This window comes from Falco cherrug, chromosome 8 (assembly GCF_023634085.1).
Source record: "Falco cherrug isolate bFalChe1 chromosome 8, bFalChe1.pri, whole genome shotgun sequence".
NCBI lineage: Eukaryota > Metazoa > Chordata > Aves > Falconiformes > Falconidae > Falco > Falco cherrug.
The window spans coordinates 11324599-11346895 of NC_073704.1; the positions used below are offsets into that span (position 1 = coordinate 11324599).

The 22297-nt window shown below is 41.8% G+C and overlaps 1 protein-coding gene across 1 annotated transcript in view; it reads right to left on the minus strand.

Annotated features, from left to right (window-relative positions):
* UNC80 (unc-80 homolog, NALCN channel complex subunit) overlaps positions 1-22297 on the minus strand; it is a 129843-nt gene that overhangs the window by 24375 nt on the left and 83171 nt on the right. Inside the window, exons 38-52 of the mRNA XM_027808587.2 lie at positions 21504-21590; positions 20544-20727; positions 19758-19852; positions 18779-18868; positions 18289-18390; positions 15733-15913; positions 14524-14792; positions 11709-11843; positions 10797-10935; positions 8993-9089; positions 8122-8292; positions 7822-7914; positions 5599-5634; positions 5041-5259; positions 1004-1204 (exon numbers count right to left, since the gene is read on the minus strand). Of these exons, the coding sequence (XP_027664388.2) occupies positions 1004-1204; positions 5041-5259; positions 5599-5634; positions 7822-7914; positions 8122-8292; positions 8993-9089; positions 10797-10935; positions 11709-11843; positions 14524-14792; positions 15733-15913; positions 18289-18390; positions 18779-18868; positions 19758-19852; positions 20544-20727; positions 21504-21590 (2099 nt within the window). The remainder of the gene's footprint in view (positions 1-1003; positions 1205-5040; positions 5260-5598; positions 5635-7821; positions 7915-8121; positions 8293-8992; positions 9090-10796; positions 10936-11708; positions 11844-14523; positions 14793-15732; positions 15914-18288; positions 18391-18778; positions 18869-19757; positions 19853-20543; positions 20728-21503; positions 21591-22297) is intronic.

The following is a 22297-nucleotide window of genomic DNA, read 5'->3' on the forward strand; positions in this document are numbered from 1 at the left end:
GCAGGAAAAGAAGGACTGAGAAGCAGGCAAGACATGTCCAAAAGAATCAAACCAACAGGAAGGAGAAGCATCAAAATCTCTGCCTCTGAATTCCCTACAAGGGTAGGAGTTTTTTAAAGCAGACCGTTAGCCAAAGGAAAGCAATAGACAGTGATGCCAGAAAGAAGAGATCACCTCCCTGTTATTTGCTCCACCTTAGTTGGGTACATATGATTCCCACTGGGACCTAAAATTTTGTGTCCAAGTCCTAAATTCTGATGTCCTCTGTCATTTGGCTTCTCATCTGAGACTGCCAACAAAGTGACTAATTGAAGCAGTTGAGGACATATGCCCATGAGGGTGACTGAGACCAGTGACTCTTCTTACTCAGGTCACAGGGCTGAGAGATTTTATTCTACCCAGACTGGATTTGTATCACTGCCTCTGAGGCAGGAATGCTCCGTATTGAAGTCACCAAAGCCTGTACCATAATGCTACTATGTGATGCACCAGGCTTTTGCCAGACACTGACTGGATGCAATCGATGCCATTCTGTTCCCTCCGCTAAGGAGCATTCAGAAGCTACTGCATAGCTCCAGACTGTTTTTATCTTTACAGAGAACATAACAGTATTTTCATGAGGAGGCATGCTGGAAATTACTACAGTTTAACTTTCCATTAAAAAATAAAATTCATCTCCTCAACTCACAGCTAAAATAAAGGGGGTAGTGATATAGTATAAATCTGAAGACTTATTTTGTAGAAAGAAAAAAAAAAAAAAAGATATTTCTGCAAGTTCCCTCTGTAGTTCTTAATAACCACACATTTCTTCTCTGGCTACCAGAAGACACAACAAAAATGTCAACATAAATGCACACTTACAGAGATAGAAACATCTGTTCACTTTCTGATACGTTATAAAGGTTCACTCTAACATGGCAGTTTTAGTTAGATGACATACCCACACTTCAAGGCTTGCAACATCAGAAACGGACCCCAGAGGGTTTCCATTATACCTGCTCACCTCAAAGTAGGCATCTTGTGTATTTTATTGAACATACGATCCAATCTCTTTAAGATGAGGATAAGGGCAGGTCTCACCGCCTCAGCTGTCCAGTCAGTGATGGGCAGCATCTCCATGATGTAGCGCCGGAGACCTCGGCTTTCCATCGTCTGTGTGTCATAAGGTGCCAGTTTCAGCAGGGAATGTGCAATTTCCGCCAGTCTAAAAACAGGGTTTATTAAGAGGAAAATCAAACACAACCGGCATTTCTCCACACGTGCTTATGAACTAACAGATAAATCTTCAGTAGCCTAGTAAAAAGAAAAACTGTAAAAGTCAGATCTGCTGCTATTTAAACTCTTAGATCCAATATCATAGTTCCTGGTCTGTGAAGATTGTTTTGCTGAAATCACTGTTTATATTTATGTACATGTGAATGGCCTAAAGAATATTTTCACATTGGTATTAAATGCACCAAAGAAACATCAGGAACCACGAATTTGTGCAGCTAAAAACGAAGTGCCTGAGCTGTTCATAAGATTATAACATTGCAATTGCCTCTGAAACACAGACCTGACATCACCTGTATGTCAATTAATGAGTGATTTGGTTCGGGTTTGTAGTTGTTTTTCAGTGTCACCACTTCTAAGAGGTCTCACTGTGCAATTTCTTGGCGTTAAATTTAAAAATAATGTGCTGTCCCATAGGTTTACACAACATGTACTCTGTGTGATTACTCCCTGCAGCTTTGATTTGTTTCTCCTAACACTTCTACAGATTGTGTTGCTGTTTCTTCTTCTAACCCTCCCAGATGGCCTTGCCGATGGCATTTTCTGTATTGACTGTGAAATACCATGGCAACATTTAACTTACACTTGCGGTTGGACAAAGATCTACTGAAATACTTGAATATTTGCAGTAGACAAAGAGAAGCAATAAAAATACACCTACTAATAAAAGGGACAGAAATCTATATACTCCCTGAAACACGAACAGACTTTGTAGTGGACAAGTACAGTACAAACCTGCTCATATTGTGGGGGCTTCTTCTGAAATGCTTTCAACTAATGGAACATACTTCTCTTTAAAATCTGCTTAGCAATGTCAAGGGAAAGGAGTTCCTTAGATTGACCAAAAGTGCTGTAAAAGTGTTTCTTTATCCAGTATTTCTTTATTATTACTTTATACAACAACTTTGTTCTATTATGGAGTAGTTCTGTTTTCTTAAACACTGTGAAACTTAAATTATCATATAATTATGCTTCTTTCTGGAAATAAAGTAACAGTGGCAATACAGTATCAGTGGCACATAATGATGTATGGAAACTTTCTTATGCATTATAAAGTATAAGAGCCATCTCATCCGACTTGAGATGTCAATCTCAATTAATCTTCCAGCTCTGTTCATGCAGAAACAAGCAACCTAGAAAATTTTACTGTTCCTGAAATACTGGGATAAACAGCTCATTGGATATTCATCTCTTTTCACTGGATCAAAAAAGATCTTTATGACTTTTACAGACTAAACATTTAACTTTTAAATGGCTACAATTATGTGAGATTAATCCTGTCTGAAGTGATGAGCATATGATCTTGTTTTCTGAAGTCTCTGAAATGGCATCTGCCAGCCTCCCAAGACCATAGCTGTCACATCACATTCTGGTAAATCTGCTCTCTGCTTAGAGGTAAGGTTTTTGCCTACAGTGGTTAAATAGTGTCAGTCATTCCACTGATACTTATGAAATGAATTTATGTAAGAATCAAGATGATGCTGGCTTTTATTTAGGGCTAACTATGATAAAGCAATTCAGGTTCCAACCCCAATAAACCAGTTATTTCTAACACTTTCCAGGAGATGTAAGAGAATTAGAGCACAACTTATAGTCCTCTGCAAATCAATCCATCAATCCCTTAGTTTTACTGCTGTAACCTTTGACCATGGAAGACCACCTCTCTTGAAAAGAATGCAGTATTTGCCAGCTAATACTGTGTACTGCGACTCTGCTTTATGGAAATCTTCTCACAAGAAAGTATCCTTCCAGAAAATATACCAATAACACCTTCTGTACATACAGATTTAATTTTGTTAAGCTCATCTTTTAAGAGAGGGATATAAAATAGGTCAAGAACAATTAAACTCAAGTACTCAGGAATATAAAAACTTGTACAAATTCAGTTCCCACATTACTGTTAAACTGCAGATACTTCTGGGTAGTACACTAGAGCATTCTTATGTTACATACAAATGTAAGACTAGGATAATAAAAAAGAAGCCAGCCCCTTTCTTTACTGTATTAAGTAAAGTTCATTGATCAGATACATGTTCCTCACTCCCATTAAAATCATAAAGAAAACCAACCCATGTCTAACCGAGGGCATAATCTGTCCTGAGAATCTCACCTTTGTTTCTAATATAAGATTACAGTTCTTATATTTGCCAGTGCAGGGCTTGAGGGGGGGGAACAGCAACATTCAATTCATATGGAAACACACAAACCCACCTCCCAACTCCCGAAGGAATTTGTGGCATTTGTTAAAGATGACCTAAATTAACAACAAACACGGTTTTGTGTTCTATAGAGACAGCCCGATTCCAACGATCTCTGATGGTGACAGAATCTGCCAGCTAAGGAGCTTTGCCATTTTTTTCAAAGCATGCATGCAAAAGGTAGAAGGGCTTTTAGAGGGTTTTCCTTGATCCAAGGGCAGGAAGAGAGCTAGTTCAGTGCATTGCTAGTATCTGTCACCCTTCATCTTACTTTACAGGGTATTCCTGAGGAAAAAAGTATAGCACTCAAAGAGAGGAATAATTCACAGGCCTCTTGGGGTTCAGGGAGCAACATAAATTCCTTTTAAGGTGGTTGTGATTCACTTTTGAGGCCCATCCCAAACAGCTTAAGATAACTTTGCTATCTTTCCTATTTACTTTAATACTCTACTGGGCACCGTTTGGCTTAGGCCATAAAAAAGTGCCTTTTGGTATTAAGCTATTCTGTATTCAAAGAATGATCTTGAAGTATTTCTCTGCCATTCAGATTTCAGAATTCGGATACCTGTCTCCCTGTGACCCCTGCCAAGGGATGCACTAGAACTGCTTCATATTAATCCCAGTTTTCTTTCTGACAGGTGCCAGTCAGAACACTGCTAACTGTGGCTCACTTGGAGAATATCTGTGCTGTTTTCATGGTGACACACCTTACCATGAAACAAATCTAATGAGATTATGCTTCCTGAGGGAATACTACATCAGAAAGGGGTTTCCCTGAAAATGAATGAAAAACTGAAAACGGAATCAGGTCCATTCCCTCTTGTCCCAGTTTTTGCTGTCATTTACACCTGGGCAAACGTCTCAGTAGCAACTTAATGCTATTTTGTGTTTACCATGAACAAACACATGAGCGAACACAGAGGGGAGAATCATGTCCAAAGTGCTTAGAAAGCCATACCCCCAACTTCTAGGCCAGCATCACATGGAATGGTTTGCAGTGAGCATCTAATCAGCAAGCTGGACTCAGTGCTGCACCTTATTAAAAGATATGCAGCTGCTGTATCACACACTGAGGTGGCGGTCCTAAATGCCTTTTGCCCCAGCCTCCCCCATATTTCAGGCATTTATGCAGTACAGTGGTTGCTCTGCCTTTCTTGCTCGTTAGCAGCTGGTTCTGATGCACAGTGTCACAGGGGAGGATAAAGGTCGTAGTCAGCCAGCTAGGCAGCTTCCCCACCCCTTGCCTCACAGAGGCAGCCTTATCAGCTCTGCTCCTTGCTGCAATTTATTCTGATGTATCAGATGGGCTGCCAGGGAGCTATTTCAGCCACTGGAGGTGGGGGTCTAAATGAGACCAGAGGAGAACATATGAAACCTTTCTTTTACACAAGTAGCATAAGGTACGATCCAAGGAACATCCAACATCCAAAACAAGCTCTGCATGTTTCAGACAGCAACACGCAACTGCAGTACCAAAAAGTGATTCCATCTGCTATTACGAAAAATGAAGAGCTAAAAGAAAGGAATCCCCCTGAAATGAACAAGTAAAAGCAGAATGCCTGTGGAATACCTCATGTGGGACTTCACATCCAGCAGCTCCAGAGAAGTGACTCGGGGCTCACCAGCCAGGTTCTGCAAAATCTTCAGCCTTGGACCACAGTGCTTGTAAAACTCTGTGCAGATATTCAGCAACGACTCCCGCGGTCTCCTGAACTCCTCCCTGGCAATTCGTTCATCTAGCTCCTCTCGGGGAAGACCCTGGCCCTCTTCCAGTAAGTGAAGGTTCTCCCTGGAGGATATAAAATGAGGAAAAAGTAGGAAGTGTTATAGGCAGTGGAACAGCAGAGGCAGATTATAACAACCTCTCCAACTTGGTTTTGCAACACGTTTTCTACTGCAAATGAAAAGAAAGAGAGATGCACCTGCAATAAAAAAAAAAAAGGGCAAATTATAGTCTGCAAACTCATGCTAAAAATACAGATAATTTCGATATGAACTATCCTTTGCTACCCTCCCCTGAGAAAAGGCTGCCTGTCATAGAAACAGTGGGTGGGACTCAGTGAACCTGGAAACTGCTGGGGAACAGTCCATCACATGTCAAGGAAGACTGGGTGAAGAATTTACGTACCTGATAAAGTGTAGTTTGGCTCCCTGTTCTGGGTACCTGGAAAAACAGAAACAGTGCAATTGTAAACAGCAACTTAGTAGTGCCTAAACCGTGCCTTTCTGAAAGAAGGCAACCCTGTTCTAGCCCAGATAGATACTCACCATGGGCAGGATGGTATCTGGTGTCACTGGAACAATGGCTGCATGCAGTGAGCAACCACACTGAATAGCCTTTACCTCCCAACTGGCAGAAAACTAGAGATGCCTATAGTTACTGCCCTTGTCACAAAAGGAAAAATTCAGGCTTAAAAACCATAGCTCTCTTTCGAGCAATTTCTCTTAGTGATTTTCACCGCAGTGCTCAGTCTGTTCCAAGAAGCCAGAGCTCACCTAGTGAGTGTTTTTTTTGTTTTATTGTCATTTTCTCTTGCCACTTCTTGTTGAGAAAGCATTAACAAACCCTGCACCGCTTGGCTAACACGTCCTAGGCTGGAACAGCGACCATTCTACCATCACAAGATTCCTGCTGTTGCGAGCAGATGTCTGTTGCAATGGTAACACAACAGAAGAAACAAGGGCAGGAAACCTGGAGCAGTGCAAAAATATTTTGGATCAGAGACTGAACGACTGATAACCAGAAAGATCTGGAAATGTAAACCAAGATGTCTGAGTCACACAGCATCAGGAGTTTCTACATTGCCTGTCAGCAGATACATATTAACTGCTCTCCAAAATCAGCAGACAAATAATAGAGCACTACTTTCCATTACACCTTATTTACCTTAGACCGGGCAATCTTGCAATGGAAGTAAATGGCATATATCCACTTCAGACTTGAGCATGAAGGGGTTTATCTGCTTCTCAGATCCGGGATAGAAATTCAGAGCTATGTTTCATCGATGCCTGAATTGGTCTTAAAGAATAACAGACTGATTCCAAGAGTTAGCAACCAAGATTTCTACACTACACATCTATAAATTGTCATAATAGCTCTTTGATGATCCATGCAGAGACTGATTTCTATCTCTCTTCAATATAAAAAAAAAAAGACAGGGAGTAACTTGGAAAGCATGCTTTGCCAGGAGAGCGTTCCTGATTTTCCGTCTTATATGGTGCACAGTATTGTACTAGACTATTGGGTGTGCACAGACTCAAATGAGAAATCCAGAGTAAATACTCTGCTCTGGAAGAACAGCTACTCCAGCTTTTGCTAGGGGAAAATTCCCTTCCTAAGTCCGCACAAACATTCAACTTTAAGCACAGTAAGGCATAGCCTGGCCAGGAGAAGGCAGGGCTGCCCAGAACAGTAATCAGTACTGCAAAGAACAGCTTCATAATCCCAAGTGCTTGTGGGTGGATTTTGTAGCAAGATTTCTTAAACCCTTGCCCTATGACTGAGTAAATTGTCCAGTGGCCTCGCCTAATTCACAGCAGCCTAACTGGGATGGCCAGTATGGCCAGGGAGCAGTATTACATTCTGCTGGTGCCATCTCTTTCCTTACTTCCTCCTTCCATGTGAGGTTTTTATGTGAGCTTTTTGTGTTTTTTTTTCTAAGAACAAAAGTATTCCCAGTCATTCTTCCCTTTCTCTCAAATCCTCTGCCACCCATTCCTTTGCTGTCTGTAACTGCAAAAAAATCCAGACCAACGTGGAGGCAAAGATGACGGAAAGGGACTGTAGGAAAAGTAAAAGTGATCAGGAAACAGAAGAAAAACTGGAGGAGGTGCTAGTCTCTGTGAATCCCAAACGGCATTCAGTTTGAGCTTGTACTGCTGTTCAGTCTTTCAGAAAAAAGCCAGAGGGAATCTGACCCTTCTGCTATCCAAGTGGGCTCCGCCCAGTGGTTGCTTTGACAGTGGGCTCAGAAGAAGGCAACGCAGAGAACTGAGGGACGCAGCTGTTTTGTCAGTATGCTTCTAGAGTGTGAAAAGGGAAACAAGATGGCATGTCCTCCATTTTGATATCCTGGTCTTCTATGTAGTCCCATGGTTTTAAACTAGAAATTCTAGTCTTGGGGATTTTGGTCCTGGGCTGTATGCTCTTTTTATCCAACTATTTTCTCTCACAGTACCTAGAGCAGTTCCTTGGACAGCTGAGGAAGTGCTCCAAGCACTCTGAGCAATAAGATGAAGATGTTACCTTACCTAACATCCCCCCCCCCCCCAACCAATCAAGAAAAAAACAAACAAACAAACAAAAACCTGTTCAGAAAAATGAGAAAGACAGAAAAGCTCACTGACTTACCTGGTGTTCACACCTGCTGACATGGTGTGGTTTGCTGTTGTGGTCCCTTTATGGCCTTGGTCACATCGACTCATCTGTGGGGCTGTCATAGGCCTGGCAAAGGGAAGGTGAATAGCACACTAAAGACTAACAGTTGCACTGAAATTCTGCTTGTGATCTGGTGAAATTTGGCGCTAATTTTACCATGTCTAAAACTCAACCATTATTCAAGCTAAGCTGCGTATCGTGACCTCCAGTGCACTGCCTCTCCCCACACTCATAACCAAACGCAGACTCAGACCTTTGAACCATGTGGGTTACCTGGTGAGAACTTCTACACTGTACAAGAGGGCCTGCAAAGAGGTGGCAAGGGCAGCCATAGCAGCAATCTCCTCACGGGCTGCTGTCACAGTCTCCACTTGAGAGGTTTGTCTCTTCAGTTTCTGCAAGTAACAGGGAACCAGCGCTTCCAAGACCATCAGCATCTGGAGGCTGGAAAAATAACCAATACTTGGTCTGTTTAATTTTGTCGGTCCTGAAACTCCCATCAGGCAGAGGCTTAAGCTTCTATCTGAAGACCCTTGGATCTCTCACTAGCCTTGTGATTTCACTGCTTCTTACTAGATAAGCAGTCCTGGGACAAAGAAACTCTTGAGTCAGGGACTTCAGGGGGGAAATCAGCTGATATATGAAACAATAACCTAAACTTCTGGGTATATCTTCTGAACATGTCATCCATTTGCATTCATTCATTTTCCCTTCCAAAGACTCCTTTCCTCTCTGGTTCCCTCTTGGAAACTAATCTTTTTGCTTTAGCAGTCCACCTCCCCTCTTTCTGCATCTTCCTGTTCTTTCCAGCTACCCCTTTGTCCCTCTCCAGCTCCCTGTCCATTGCTTCTCTGAAAACAGAAACCTGCAGGACACAGCGTGATCTCCACATTGGAAGTACGGCTTATGTGTTGCTGCTCAGGTTGCCATCCAGCTTAGTGCTGCAGCCAGTGGCTGGCAGAATTTGGAGCCAAGTGCCCTAGGAAAGGTATCAACAGGCAGAGGTTTGGCCTCACAGAGAAGCCCTGTGCTTGGAATGCATTGCTATGTCCTCTGCCTCCGTTTGTCAGCCTTGCTTTCGCATGCTATACACAGCTTTTATGCTTTTTCTGAGTCTGCACAAACCAAGAAAACAGATCAGCACCTTCTGAATGATTCAGGAGCATAGGCCACCACCGTCACACACAGCTTGATGGCTTCACTGATTGAAAAGGTCAAGTCTTCGTTCCCATAGCAGAAATCTAAGGGAGTAAAGCAGTATGAGAATACTATCACACAAACAGTGAATATGAAAGGAGCTAGCACACTCTTTCTTTTTCTCCCTCTTCAATTGCTTGCTTCTCACGTTAACAATCCCCAATAAGCTCTTGATTTTTGACAAAAATCTGTCTATGTAAAGGAAACATATGTTACACTCCCACTTGCACCCCGCCATCCAAGAACCCAGTAGGTGAGAAACAGTTCTCAGTAGGTCAACTATGCTGAGCATAAGGCCTGCAGCTGCCACTGGAGTCCCATTTCAAACATCACTCATCACAAGCAAAATCTTAAGCTCATACATGACAAGAACACATGTCAACTTAATGACATTTTTTATGCTCCCTCCACTTTTTCCTAGATGTTTCCACCACACTAAAAATGATGCTGATACACCACAGATGGCAGAAGATAGTCCTACTTCTGAAAAATCAAGCCCCTTCTATGCTGGCAGCCACATGGGCACCAGCACAAGAGTGGGTCTGGTTTGCTAGTGATTTGAGAAAAAAATTTCAAAAGCATTTAAGTCCCATGCTACAAATATTACTTTGGGGATAATTAGTGCCAGGCACCAAGAAACTAAAGTATCCAAAGAACAATATTTGTAATACAACTATAGTCCCATTTTTAGAAGTGACTTTGATATATAGAAGCCCAAGTCAAAGTTAAGGTCCCAAAGCATGTAAATGACTATGAACAATGGAACGTGGAAGTCAGATGCTTTAGACAATTCTGATCTTCATATAAAAAATACCAGGTACACAACATACTCATCCACAGTCTCATCAACACACACTTCGGAATTTTCAGAGATGCCTTCAAATAACCCTCCACAGAAAACCTAAATATTTTATGTAACGTTTACTACAGTCCACAAAGAGGAAGAAATATCTTATTTTGTATCATTTTTATTATAACTTGTGATATTTTGTACCATTTTTATTATAACTTGTGATAGAATTGTGCAGCATTGTAAAATCCCAGTATATAAGAAAGCTTTAGCTCTAAGGCTAGACAGGCTTCACGGTTCATCAAAAGAAGTATTATTTAAGGGAAATGCAAATTAGGAAAATAAGTTAAAGATCCTTATAAAAATCAGCAAAAATTACTTCCCTGCAAATCACAAAGCAGCCAAATTCTTAAATGCCACATTGCACATATAACTATCAAGAGTTATAGTACCCTGGATACATCATACAGCCGTATATATTCTGCTTTGTGATAAATCAACACACCCCCTACAGCTCAGCACTGCTGAATGTCTGAATGGCATCCATCATTTACTAGTCATAGTCTGCCCACGGGAGAGGATGCTTTTGTTTCCTGCCCACATGGAGCAGTGGAGAGGATGACACTGATCTTGTCAGCATGATACAGTTTATTAGGCATCTTTATTCTTCACCCACACATGATAAAATTCAAAATGCCAGGGGCTAGTCTCACACTAGCAGTCTCAATGGAGAAAAAGTAGCTTTAGAATAAAATAAATTAATAATTCCCCTCCTGCAGAAAATATCAAAAGGATAGTGGTGATAAAGCCTCATGAGAAAAGCCTCATGAGGCATAAGAAACTGTTAGGACAGCATTCTGGGAGAAGAAAAGGGCCCTGAACAAATCATGCTGCATCAAATGCATGTTGAATCAATAAACAACAAACCAGAATCACTGAATAAAGGGTGCTTTGCTGTTACCTAGTGACTTGAGAGGCTTTTCTGCTTTCACCAGCTCTAAGATGTCCAAAATGTCTGGAGTATCTCCCTCTAAAGACTGCAGCAGGTCAAACAGGCACTGAGCTGACACTCCTTTGCTGGTCCCATTGTTTGTAGCATCCTGTTTCAACAACAGACATCCGTGGTTGGTTTTCTGAGGGCTTTTGTGCATCCCAGGAATCTTTACCTGGAGGTGTGGGCAACCTTTTTTTTTGGCAAAGGGCCTACATGGAGTTCGAGAGCTTACTGCTGTCAAACGATAAGCCTTGCCTGACTCAATGGATTGGTGCAACGGTGGAAGCATGATCTAAAAACTGCACACAGCTTTACTTTCCAGAAAAAGCAGATCTTTGCTGTCGTGGGAAGGAGAAAGCTGTGTGTGTTTACAGTGTATATGCAGTCATATTTGGCAGTCCCATTTAAAATTCAAGTTTCATTAACTTGTTCTAACTCACTAAAATGTTAAGAAGTAATTAGTGAATATTCCAAAGCATAGCTAATCCAGTCTTATAGTTCACATGTACTGAAACTTGGCATTAAAATTTTAGTTCCCATTGCTGGATTCTAAGAAAGGATTTGCATTTAAAGAGTTGCAAATAATTATTGTCCTTTTATAACCTATTTATACACAGGACTTTAAAGTGAAACCACGTTTACTAGCCTGGATACCAGTGACCCATTATTACCTCAGCATCCTGCTCAATCAATTGATGAACAAAAGCACGCAGAAATAAGTTCAAGACATGGCTCTGTGCAGCACCATGTGCAAGTAAGGACGTGTTCAGTAAGAACTGTGCTGCTGCTCCAGCTGTTTTCTCTTTGTTATCTCTGATGAGGGTCTGGCTGCATACACAGGCTTCCCCACACTGAGACTGGGGAACAGCTTTTACTCACAGGGAACTCCAGGAGAGGGGCCACACTTGCAAACAGCTGCAGAATAAAGGGCTTGCGATGCAGAACGTAGAACTGGCGGCATGCAAACTCAATCGCTTGGCGTAACTGTGGGTTGCTCTCATAGTCGGCGTATACCTGAGCAAATAAAAAAGGACATGGAAATACTACTCCAGTGGAAGGGCTCTCTATCTCCTGACGCCAGATCGAATCAACTATGGCCTTGTCATTCCCCATATGTTTGCCTAACGTTTTTAAAGGTGGAGGCTTGACCACCCCCCCGGCAATGCATTTCAGGGACAAACTATCCTTAAAAAAAAGTTTTGCTTGTCACGCTTGAACCTTGTCACAGCTTTAGTCCATTATTTTTTGTCCTATGTATCAGAGATAGATTCCTTCCCTCTCCTTCCTAGAAGCACTTGTTTGAAAGTAGTGCTTTCTTCCTCAGTCTTCACCTTTTTCAGTTAGGCAAGTCCCAGCTCTTTCAGTCCTTTCTCACATGACATGTTTTCTAGATGTACATCCCTGTTCCAGTCTGCAGTCTTTCCAGTTAACTGATGTTTTTTGTGCAGTGCCCATGGCTGGACATTTCAAGCCAGGAGTGCTGCCGATTGGAGCAGCAGAATTACTCCACATTTCTTTCACAAGATATCAATCTGTATAGTCATCCCAAGAATGGCATTTGAGAGAGATTTTTTTTTTTCCTTCCACAGGACACTGTTGATTCATGTTTATTTTCAGATCTGTAACAACTCCAGTATTCTGCCCTGCAGAAGTGTTACTGAATCAGCTGCTTTCCCTTCCTATTTATGCCGCTGGTTATTCACAAGTAAGGACTTAACGTATGTCCAACCTGTTCAACATAATCTGGGTTTTTCTCTTATTTTCAGACTGCACCCTCAGTTTGTCAAGACAATTTGAACTCCTAGCCTGTCCTCCAACACACTGTCAATTCTGCCCACTTTTTACATATTTTAAGTTTTTTAGAGTGGCATTTCCTTCAGGGCTGGCCACTGAACCATGCAGCCAATGTGTTGCCAAAGACGTGGGATTTGTTTCTCAGGTATGTAAACAATATAAATTGCTAGGAACAACATCACTGTGTGTCCTCCTTCTGTCCAGTTCAACAGCCTGTCTGAACTTCTCTCCTGGTATGAGTCTGGGGGAGGTTTGGGGTGGGGGTATGCAGGATTTTCTTGCTATTTGCTGGCAACAGGTAATGTTGAGATTTTATGGTAGTGCAAAATTTGCATTACAGCACAGGGCTCTTGAAGGTTCCTAAAAAATTGTTAGTGTGCGACACCTCTGCAGAGATGTATTCACTGCTTAGTAGCCTAGTAGGCTGAAGAGATTGGTATGTCTTATAGACAGTCAGAAGCCTCTAGTGAGCTTATAAGGACAGTTAATCACCATGGCCCGTTACACTTACAATATCTCATTTACTTGACAAACGGGAAATAATTAACTGTACGTGCATTTCACCAAGAAAAGCATAACAAAAAGAGGCCTGTGGGGAAACGTGCATGTACGCATCAGGAATTAAGCTATTAATGGTTGGTTCAAGCTCAGAAGCGGTAGAAGAATTTCTTTGTAATGACCACAAACCAATCAGCTGATCTCGAGTGCCTGGAATGGAGAAGTGAGGATCTGCAAAACCAAATAAACTCAGAAACACTTGGGTTTTCTTTTGGAATTACTGTTTTGCCTCCTAAGAGTGGTATTTCATTAATTTCATTAAGTAGTTTAAAATAATTGGTATGGGGCAAGGGAGGATAGGAAAGAATTACAAAACTAATTTCTCTCAATATGACAAGTGGAAATGAAGGGAGAGTCCTCCACAATTTTGAATGGATACTGCCAAATACTTCAAATTAAGCTATTGAGTTATTTTATTTCAAAATGTCTTGTTTCTAATGAATAAATCTGTGCATTGCAAACCTGGATCTAATATGTACTTATCCAACCATGCAAGGCATGACATTAGAATTTCCAGTTACTAAAGAGTTTGTTTAGATAGCTAAATTCATCACTGGTCCTAGTTATTGTGCCCTGTTAACTATATTAAAATGAGCATGCATAAGGATGCCATAGTCATTGCTTCTTTTACAGAAACAATAGGTTTTTTCTGTATTTGCATTATAATACTAAATCCTTATTTGGATACTGTCTTCAAGCCCTGCAGAAATAATCTTTCTGTCTGTAAAAGAACTGTATCTACTTTTTATTTATTTTCAGTATCTGATTTTTGTCAAATGTCAACAGGAAAAAGGCATGTTTGTACACCCCAAAGGAAAGAGAAACTCCACCTCTAACACTTCCAATATTTGTCATCACTCACATGCAAAGACCACATACAGTTTTTCACAAACATTTAGTCTTCTTTTCTGTTGCTGTTTAAATTGCAGAGAATACAATTATCATACTTCAAAAAGCGAATATAATTTAGTTTCCATCAGCAAGTAGCAAATCCAGATATTTCAACTATTCCCCAAATTTCAGCCATCGCTGGAGGAAAGAACACTGAGGGAGACCCAAGGTCCAAAGTTTTTCCAGAAATTTCACATTTCTATGTGGAAGTACATAGTAAGGGAAGCAGACATTCATTTACTTAACATAAAGAAGACGACAAAAGGTACTCAAGAAGAAAAGGGAATGTAGTCTCAGGAGTTCTGATCTGGGCCATCCCACCTTGATCTGTTGTGTTCTTGGGGCCCCCAAAATCTGTGATCTCACCAGGACTCAGCAGTTTAACAGTCAGTTCTATGACAAAGTGCTCACTCGGAAGTCTTCCTTTGTATTGTTCATGGAAATGGCTCACCTGCAACATGCTGGGGAGGACCCACTGGTACCCGCTGAGGGAGAAGAGGTGGTTAAAGTGCACGGCTGTGTTGATGACTGTGGCAGCGTACTGCCTCAACAAGGCACTGTCCTCAGGGTGCAAGATCAGGGCACCGTTGAAGACGTTCAAGAACAGCATGATCTCGTCCCCCCAGGGGAACTCGCTGGGCATGCCAAGGAACATCTCCTCCAGCAGCTTAATCCACAAGCTTTTCTGAAGAGTATCCAGACCAAAGAGCTCTTTCCCAGCTGTGGGGGAGAAGAGGCAACAGCAATCAACTCTGTCCACCACAGCCAGCCTCACAACATTCCCAGAAGTCAAAGGCCCTTCCAAAGAATCATCCCACAACACCGACCATTGTTCTGCCTTTTTAAAATTATTTCACCCATCCTGTACTTTGAAAGTGCCCATAGGGCTCGAGTAAACCTTCACTTAAAGCAACACACTTAAAGATGAATGACAAATATCACACAGCTCATTAAGTCTGCTCCCCACTGGTTGGAAATTCTCCTCTTAAAAAGTGAAAGCAGATCTGAGCTTGTACCTGTATCATCTGCCTCATACAACTTGAATGGCTGTGTGGATTTATGCTGAATTTTTATTCTTCAGGTGTCCCAGACATTACAGGACATTGATGCAGAGTTACAATAATGCTTCTGAAAGCAAGTGCCTTTAGGGCCTGTTACAAAACTTGCCAGTGCTTACCACCCTGCAACAGTGGCCTGTTTAATCCACAAGTCAGGCTGGAAACCCTACTTGACATTCAGAGCAAAGCTTCTAAGAAGTGGGCTGTTTCTATATCCCTGCTTCAGAATTTGCCAGTCCTCATTGGAAGTCCTTTCCTTCCTCAGGGTGGGTGGTGAAGGGCTCTGACGAATCCTTTCTAGGTGCAGTTATGCCACTGGACACAGTATTTTAGCTGTAGCCTCATGCATGATTTTAATATATAATTATAACTTATTCTCATTTGGATCCAAAGAAAGTAGCTTTGTCTGGAGACCTCTAAGGGCAAAGCCCTTTCTGCTGTTGTGCTTACAAACCAACAGCTATGTATTGCTTTCCCTGGGAAGAGATTTATTAGCTTTCAGTAATGCTACAATCCTGTGTGTTTCTAAGGCAAATTAAGTGCCTCACAAAAACCTTCTGGACCCTGTACAACCACCAGAGAAAGCTATCAAAGGGCCATACCTTGGGGATCACTGAAGAGTGAGAACTCGGCATCAATGGCACTTCGGGGAAATGAAGGCAAGCGGAGGAGGTCCTCCTGGAGCATAGATACATGGGACTGCTTGTGGGCAGTAGGGATTTTCTGTGTCAGTGATATGAGGAATAACACCCGCCCCACCTCTTCTAGCTTGCGGGTGAACACCTGAAAGAGAAAAAGAGACAAGGATCAGAATCAGCCTGATCAAAGTGTTCTTTACAATGTATATGCACTTTTCTAGGTTAGCTTCTATGGCTTTCTCTTCCATGGCAGGGATGCTGCGCTCGTGGCCCAGAGGATCCTGTTAGAATTCACAGGGCTAACGCTGCACCCTTTTGTTAGAATTTGTGTGACCACTGTTCTTCAGCCCAGGTCCACAAAGATGGATACTGTTTGCAAAAGAGCTTTTAGCAACACTTTCTATTTCAGTGTTGTGGAGGACTTGGAGTGGTTGTCAAACACTTTGCAACTGTGACATGTGGTCCTTTGTAGATTAATGTAAGCTTTGCCAGTGTGAACCCCAAGGTGGTTCAGAGGCAAGCCAACTCCAAACTGAAAGCCATACAGTTGTAGTTGCTCTCTGCAAGGTCTTAGACTATAGTCAACATGAGGCTGGAATATTATCTACCTTCTGGGTTGAGATTGGCTCATGTCCGGCCATAGGAAGTGTATGTATAGTTGCAAAAGAGAAGTAGCCAATAAAACAAAGCAGATCAGATTCTGCATTACTGAATGTGAGTGAAGCCCTGCTCACTTCAGATTATCGCTTCTGGATTACACCAACTGGATTACACCGACTGGGAAACCAAGTTCCATTCTACCAGCCTCCTTTGAACTTCTGACTGATAAGGCTAGTCAGGCTAGCTATTTTATTTTGATGCTAAAAGTAACCATAAGGCAGAGTGATGCTCAGTAGTAGAAGCAACTGTCTTTGGAAGCCGTTTCACGACAGCTCTTAGCTACTGGGATAAAGCCAAAATTCTAAGCATGCGGCTTACCATGTGACAAAGCTCAGCTTCCCAGGGCCTGCAGTTGCTATGACCTTGCTCTGAAGAGCACCCAGCTTAGAATTGGGTGCTCAGTCAATCAACAGTAAAGAAAGTACTTTTCCATGGATTGCAGCTCTGTGGGTAGGCTCTACGTGCTGTTTTCTCTGCTGAAGCTGGATGTTGTCCAGCAACTTACTGCATGACTACAGAGAGGCTGGTAGATACTTGATTTAAGTTTTACCTTAGAAATATTTTGGCCTCTATGTACTCTAAACAGAAAAAAGCGGAATGCAAAATAATGCCCTGACAAAACTGGACGGGCCATTTTAAGCTTTTTTTGGTCATGTAGGGCACATCAAACTCATTTACGTAGTATGTGGGGCACATCTACTAGAGCCAGAATAATTTCTGTCAGAGAACCAACCAAAATTATTCCAAGAAATTTCCAGTTTTTATAGACTTCCCACTGATAGATACAGCACATTAAATATTACCCTATTCTGTACTATACACGAGACATCATTAACTGTATTCTCCATTATTTTAGCTGCTAGTACATCTTAAGCAGCTTTATACCCACTTTTTATAACTATTCCTGATGATATTTTCCTGCCCTTGCACTCACATTGCTACAGACAACCACAGAAGTTGTTTTTTGGCTAGAATAATACAACTGTTAACACCAAACTTACACTGTTTAACTACATTCCCATCCTCCCCTCCTTTTTTCTTTTTCCCTGCTTATTACCATTCTTTGCAGGTACAGCTAAAGCAGCTGTTCCCTAAACAGTCAACTCTGTGTTACTGAGACAACATTGCTTTTGTGGAAAGCAGAACATGCGGCTTCCACAGGTGGAGTGAGCTCAATGCCATCGTCTTACTGTCTAAAGAAATGATACTTGTAAGGGTTTGCAGCACATTAAAGGCATTGCCCTGCCACTTTAGTTAGGATTTAGTTCCTAAGGTAGAGCTCCTGGGATCTGCAGAACGTTAGCGGATCATGAGGCTGGATTATCAGGTCATGAGGCTGGAAGATAGGGAAGACTGCTCTTCTGAGGACAGATATTCCCCCGATGAAACAGTTGCTACTGCTTTGCCCCTAGGAGTAGCTATGGTAAAAGACTAGCAACTGAGAGCAGGACAAAGAAGAGAGACAGGTAACATTCTCTACAGTGAGAGGACAGAGAGGAAGGTAGAACGGAGAAATCCTGCTCCACAGCCAGAGGTAATCTAAAAGAAAGAAATAAGCAACTTTTGAAGCTGAGGCAACTGAAGCTCTTCTGGCCAGGTATATGAGAATGCAAAACAATCTGCCTAAAAGAAGCTGGCTGGAGAGAATGGGAGAGAGTTCACATTGTGTTCTTTGACTCTTCTTAAAATACTATACACCTGTCCAACGGCACCAGGGCAGATTTTATGCCAATTGCTACTTCCCCAGCAAAGCTCTCTTACCTGCATGCAGTGTGAGTGAAGGCCTTTAAAGGGAAAAAAAAGGTTCATTTAGGTTCAGGGTTTTTTTCTGGGCAGAGTTGTTTGGTGGCAGTAAGTTACCTGCTTCTGAATGAGCTCTTGACCCTTTTCTGGATGCATTTGCACTAGGTTGAGCTGGGGAGAAACTGACCTCCGGAAAGGGTAAATGTCACGGACATAGGTCTGCCAGGAAAGAAAACAAGTGTATTTCAAACAAATGTAACAGCATCACTCAACAGAATCAAAAAAAAGGTCTTTTAGCCCTTTCTGAAGCTTCTGGATAGGGGCTTTCAGACAGTGTTTGGCATCATGGAAAAGCATAAACAGAAGAGAAATTTGCTCTTTTCTAAGAAAGCTAGACACTAATGACCTAAGAGCAAGGGACTCCAATCTTCCCTCTTCTGTCAGACTCCAATCTTTCACCACACACAACTAAACACCCAAGATGTGGTGCCCACAGGACAGAATTCTGTGTGGTTATGGCCTGCTTGTTCTCCTTTAGATAACCCTGATATTTAAAAAGGGGCATAATGGAAAGAACAAAGTCATCTGAACCTGACCTTTGTCTTACCTTGTTGTAATGAATAAGATTCCATCGCTTATCCATTAAAAAGTAATGCGAAGACTGCGTTTCAGGTATGTTAAAAAACTCCAAGCACTCCTGAAAAGGAAGGAAGGAAAACATCCTGTTACTTATTAGCTGTCCTGTAGAAAGACCACAACATCTAAAAGAAGAATATCCAGCTAATAATGCACAAAGGCACAAACCTGCAAGCCTCAGACAGGCTGTTACACAGTTCTGGCATTGATTCTTACTTTCTTTCTTTAAGTACATGAATATGTTTGTGATAATCAAGCCATGCTGATATCACAGTCCTGAAGACTGATGTTACTGAATTTTGATGTCTTCATAATCACACATATTTGTCTGGCTATATGAGCCATATGGGTATTGCAGCTTCCATTCCCATACTATGTATTTATCAAGCTTTAGTGATAATTGTTGCACAGACGCACTGAAGTTCCAGTCCTTCAAAGTACTGAGATGTGTGATTCCCACCAGCTGGACAAACTGAAGGCTTTTACAAATCTGTTTCCTATGTGGCTCAGTTAAGGCCATCCAGGAAGTTTTTGGCAGAAGGGGGAACTGACCTTACATCTCCTAGATCCCAAGATATCATCATAGCTACTGAACTCTCATTTCCATGATCATTCTGTTGCCTTTAGTGTTGAAAAAGCCAAACTTTTAAACGATTTATCTATTTATCCAAAGCATAATATACAGCAAATATCCAATAAGCTGCAACGTCTTCAAATATAGTTGCATTTGTAGGGTTCTGGCTGTCTGTGAGGTCAGGGCATTTCTGTTATCCTTTAATACAGTGTCCTGTTTATTGCAACCAAGCTGTCCTCACAGGGAGGCAGAAATGCCTGTCAGCAAAACTTCCCAACACGAAACAGGATGATCAAGCAGAATGTGTTGCTGGCGTACAGGTATGGCAGTAAATGTATTATTAAGCAGTTTGTCTGGTTGAGAAACTCATTCTTACCTTCAGAAGAGCCTCAAACTGTGTGTCCTCATGGACTGGTAACTGAGTTGGGATGTCACACTCATTCTGTCCATGCACGACAAGGGTTTTTGTACCTAAAGGAAGAAAAGCAGTTGCAGTCTCCATGGCCTCCTTAATTAGTTCAATTTCAAAAGACTGTCCATGGAGGAGAAGTGATGGTTCAAATTCATTCCTGGGCAGAAAGACAATGCCAGACCTGTCTGGAATCCATTATGTGGTGTTAGCGTAGCCTCACACTTCCATAGTTAATAAGAAATTGATCTGTTTCTGAAGGATGAGCTGGTTTTAGCAGCAACTGTCACTCTGAGGAAGGAACAAACCTAAAAGGTCAAATCTGTTTTTCAGCCAGATATCTCTTGCCTGACTCATGACGGCCTAGGCTAACAGCGTGCTCTTCCTGGGCTCTCTCAAGACTTAAATGAGAGGTTGCAATGCATCAAATCAAACTGAGTCTGAATCGTACAGTCTTATAATGATCACCCTGCCAACCTTTCACAGCCCACCTGGCAAAAAAGCTCTGGCTTGAAAAGACTGTTCTAACTCACTTTCTGTTTGCTTCTTTTAGAGCTCTTGAAGTGGCTCTCTGAATCTCAGGGAATTAGAGATGGAATTTACTGACTGCATCCTCAGCTCAAGGAAAACTGACTTAGAATATGCAGCCATTAGTAGCAGGTCTTTTTCTGATCTAGTTCTGATGCATCTCCTTTTCGGTAGACTGGTCGTGAACTTGGAAGTGAAGGAGATTTAAATAATAATTTTTTATACCTGGCATTGAGGCAGTCACCAGCAGCTTTACTTCACATTGTTCCTTCTTCATAGTCTGTTTAAGATCCTTGAAGAAGAGTCCTTCTACATAACCCACCACTTCCCAAAGGAAGGTAAGTGTGGCAGAAATGGCATCCATGCCCCACTCACATGGAGTGCGTACAAAATACATGATCAGTCCTACCTGCAGGTAGTAAGTGAGAGGAATATCAGGTTATACACACTCTTTTAACTGTGCAGAGCATTGTATAAACACAGAACAAGAACATTGTTCTTTTACCTTTCTTCACTCAGAGGGATAAGCTGAAAGTTTATACATACTACAGAACAATCTGCCTGTACTATTCTTCCTTTTTCTAGAGAGGATGAGGTTTGGGGCAAAAAGTACTGTTGTAGCCCAGCCTTAAAAGCTTTTGTAGATGAGGAAAAGGGAGACCCTCTACAGCAAGAGACTCCCTATGCCTTCTGCTGTGTTGCTGCCACATAAACAACTGACAACCAACAGAGGCCTCCTGGAGTAGCATACATCCTGTCTGTTTCATCTCCTAACTGCAGCAAATGCATTTTCCACAATCTTCAAGGAAGCTGCTAGATTTGCTCCAACAGGACTATCCAAGAGGAAAGCAATGTCTGAATCAAAATTAAGGAAAATAATACAAGGTTTCTGGCACTGGGATCCTTCTATTAGTCCACAACTCACTGTCCGTGGTTCAATTCAGAAATACATGACAGACTGCTTAGGGGTTTAATAAAAAATTAAGGGTTCCTTTTCCTCTCCCTAAAAGGACTCAAAGGCTGGTGTGTAAGCCTGGTGACTTGCACCTGCAGCCAGAAGAAGATATGAGCTATATAGGAAAAGTTGAGAGCATTTATTTCCTTGCAAATAGGAGATTAACTTTAAGGATGCATGCAGGCAGAGGTGAGATTCTGGGCTGCACAGCGGACCCACAAGCTACTCACCAAGTAGTTAAAGAGGATATGAGATGTCTGGGCAGGGAAGTCTCCAATGTTCAGCAGAAGCTTCCTTAACATATACATCAGCTCATCCTGGAAAAAGAGCAATTATTTTTTCTTCCTATCACAAAACAGAGAATGTATTTCTCCCTTTTGTCTTCTCTGGCTTTGTTTCTTCCTATTTTTCCATACTCCCTTGCTCAGCTCTGTCTCTCAGTGCATGAAGTAGAATTATATGCTTGTGATGGCTCCCACATTTCCCCAGATAAGGCTCAGAGAACAGCAGCCCAGTCAGTGTATTTCTTTTTTATCTCAGAGAGGCCAATATCTCCTACTGCAATTTGTACTCACTGTAGCATCCTGATTCTACACTTCTCTCTCTGTGATAATCCCCCGTGTTGCTTATCACAACAAATGACTACCTAAATGACCTGTGAAATCTAGTTCAGCTCAATTCAATAGCTTGTGGCTGCTGGGAAGGAGGTGCAGGCAGAATCTAACTTTTCTTCCTTTAGAGGCTGCCTGCTATAAATGTAGGCTAATACATTTCTTGTGGTGGGAAGGAGTTGTAGAGGAGAAAGAATCTCACTAATGGCTAAGGACTGACAGATTGTATCTAAAATGTCTTCTATGGCCCTCATCCTCTTAATGCACAGCAGATTTGAGCTAGTGTTACAGGCGTGAAATATGGATAGGACAACTGACGCCAGTGATCTTATCTGCTGAAAGCTTCCACATCTTCTCTATGTTCTCTACTTGTGGTTGTAGTAGGTCTATGAAGAGATGGTAGAACAGCAGAC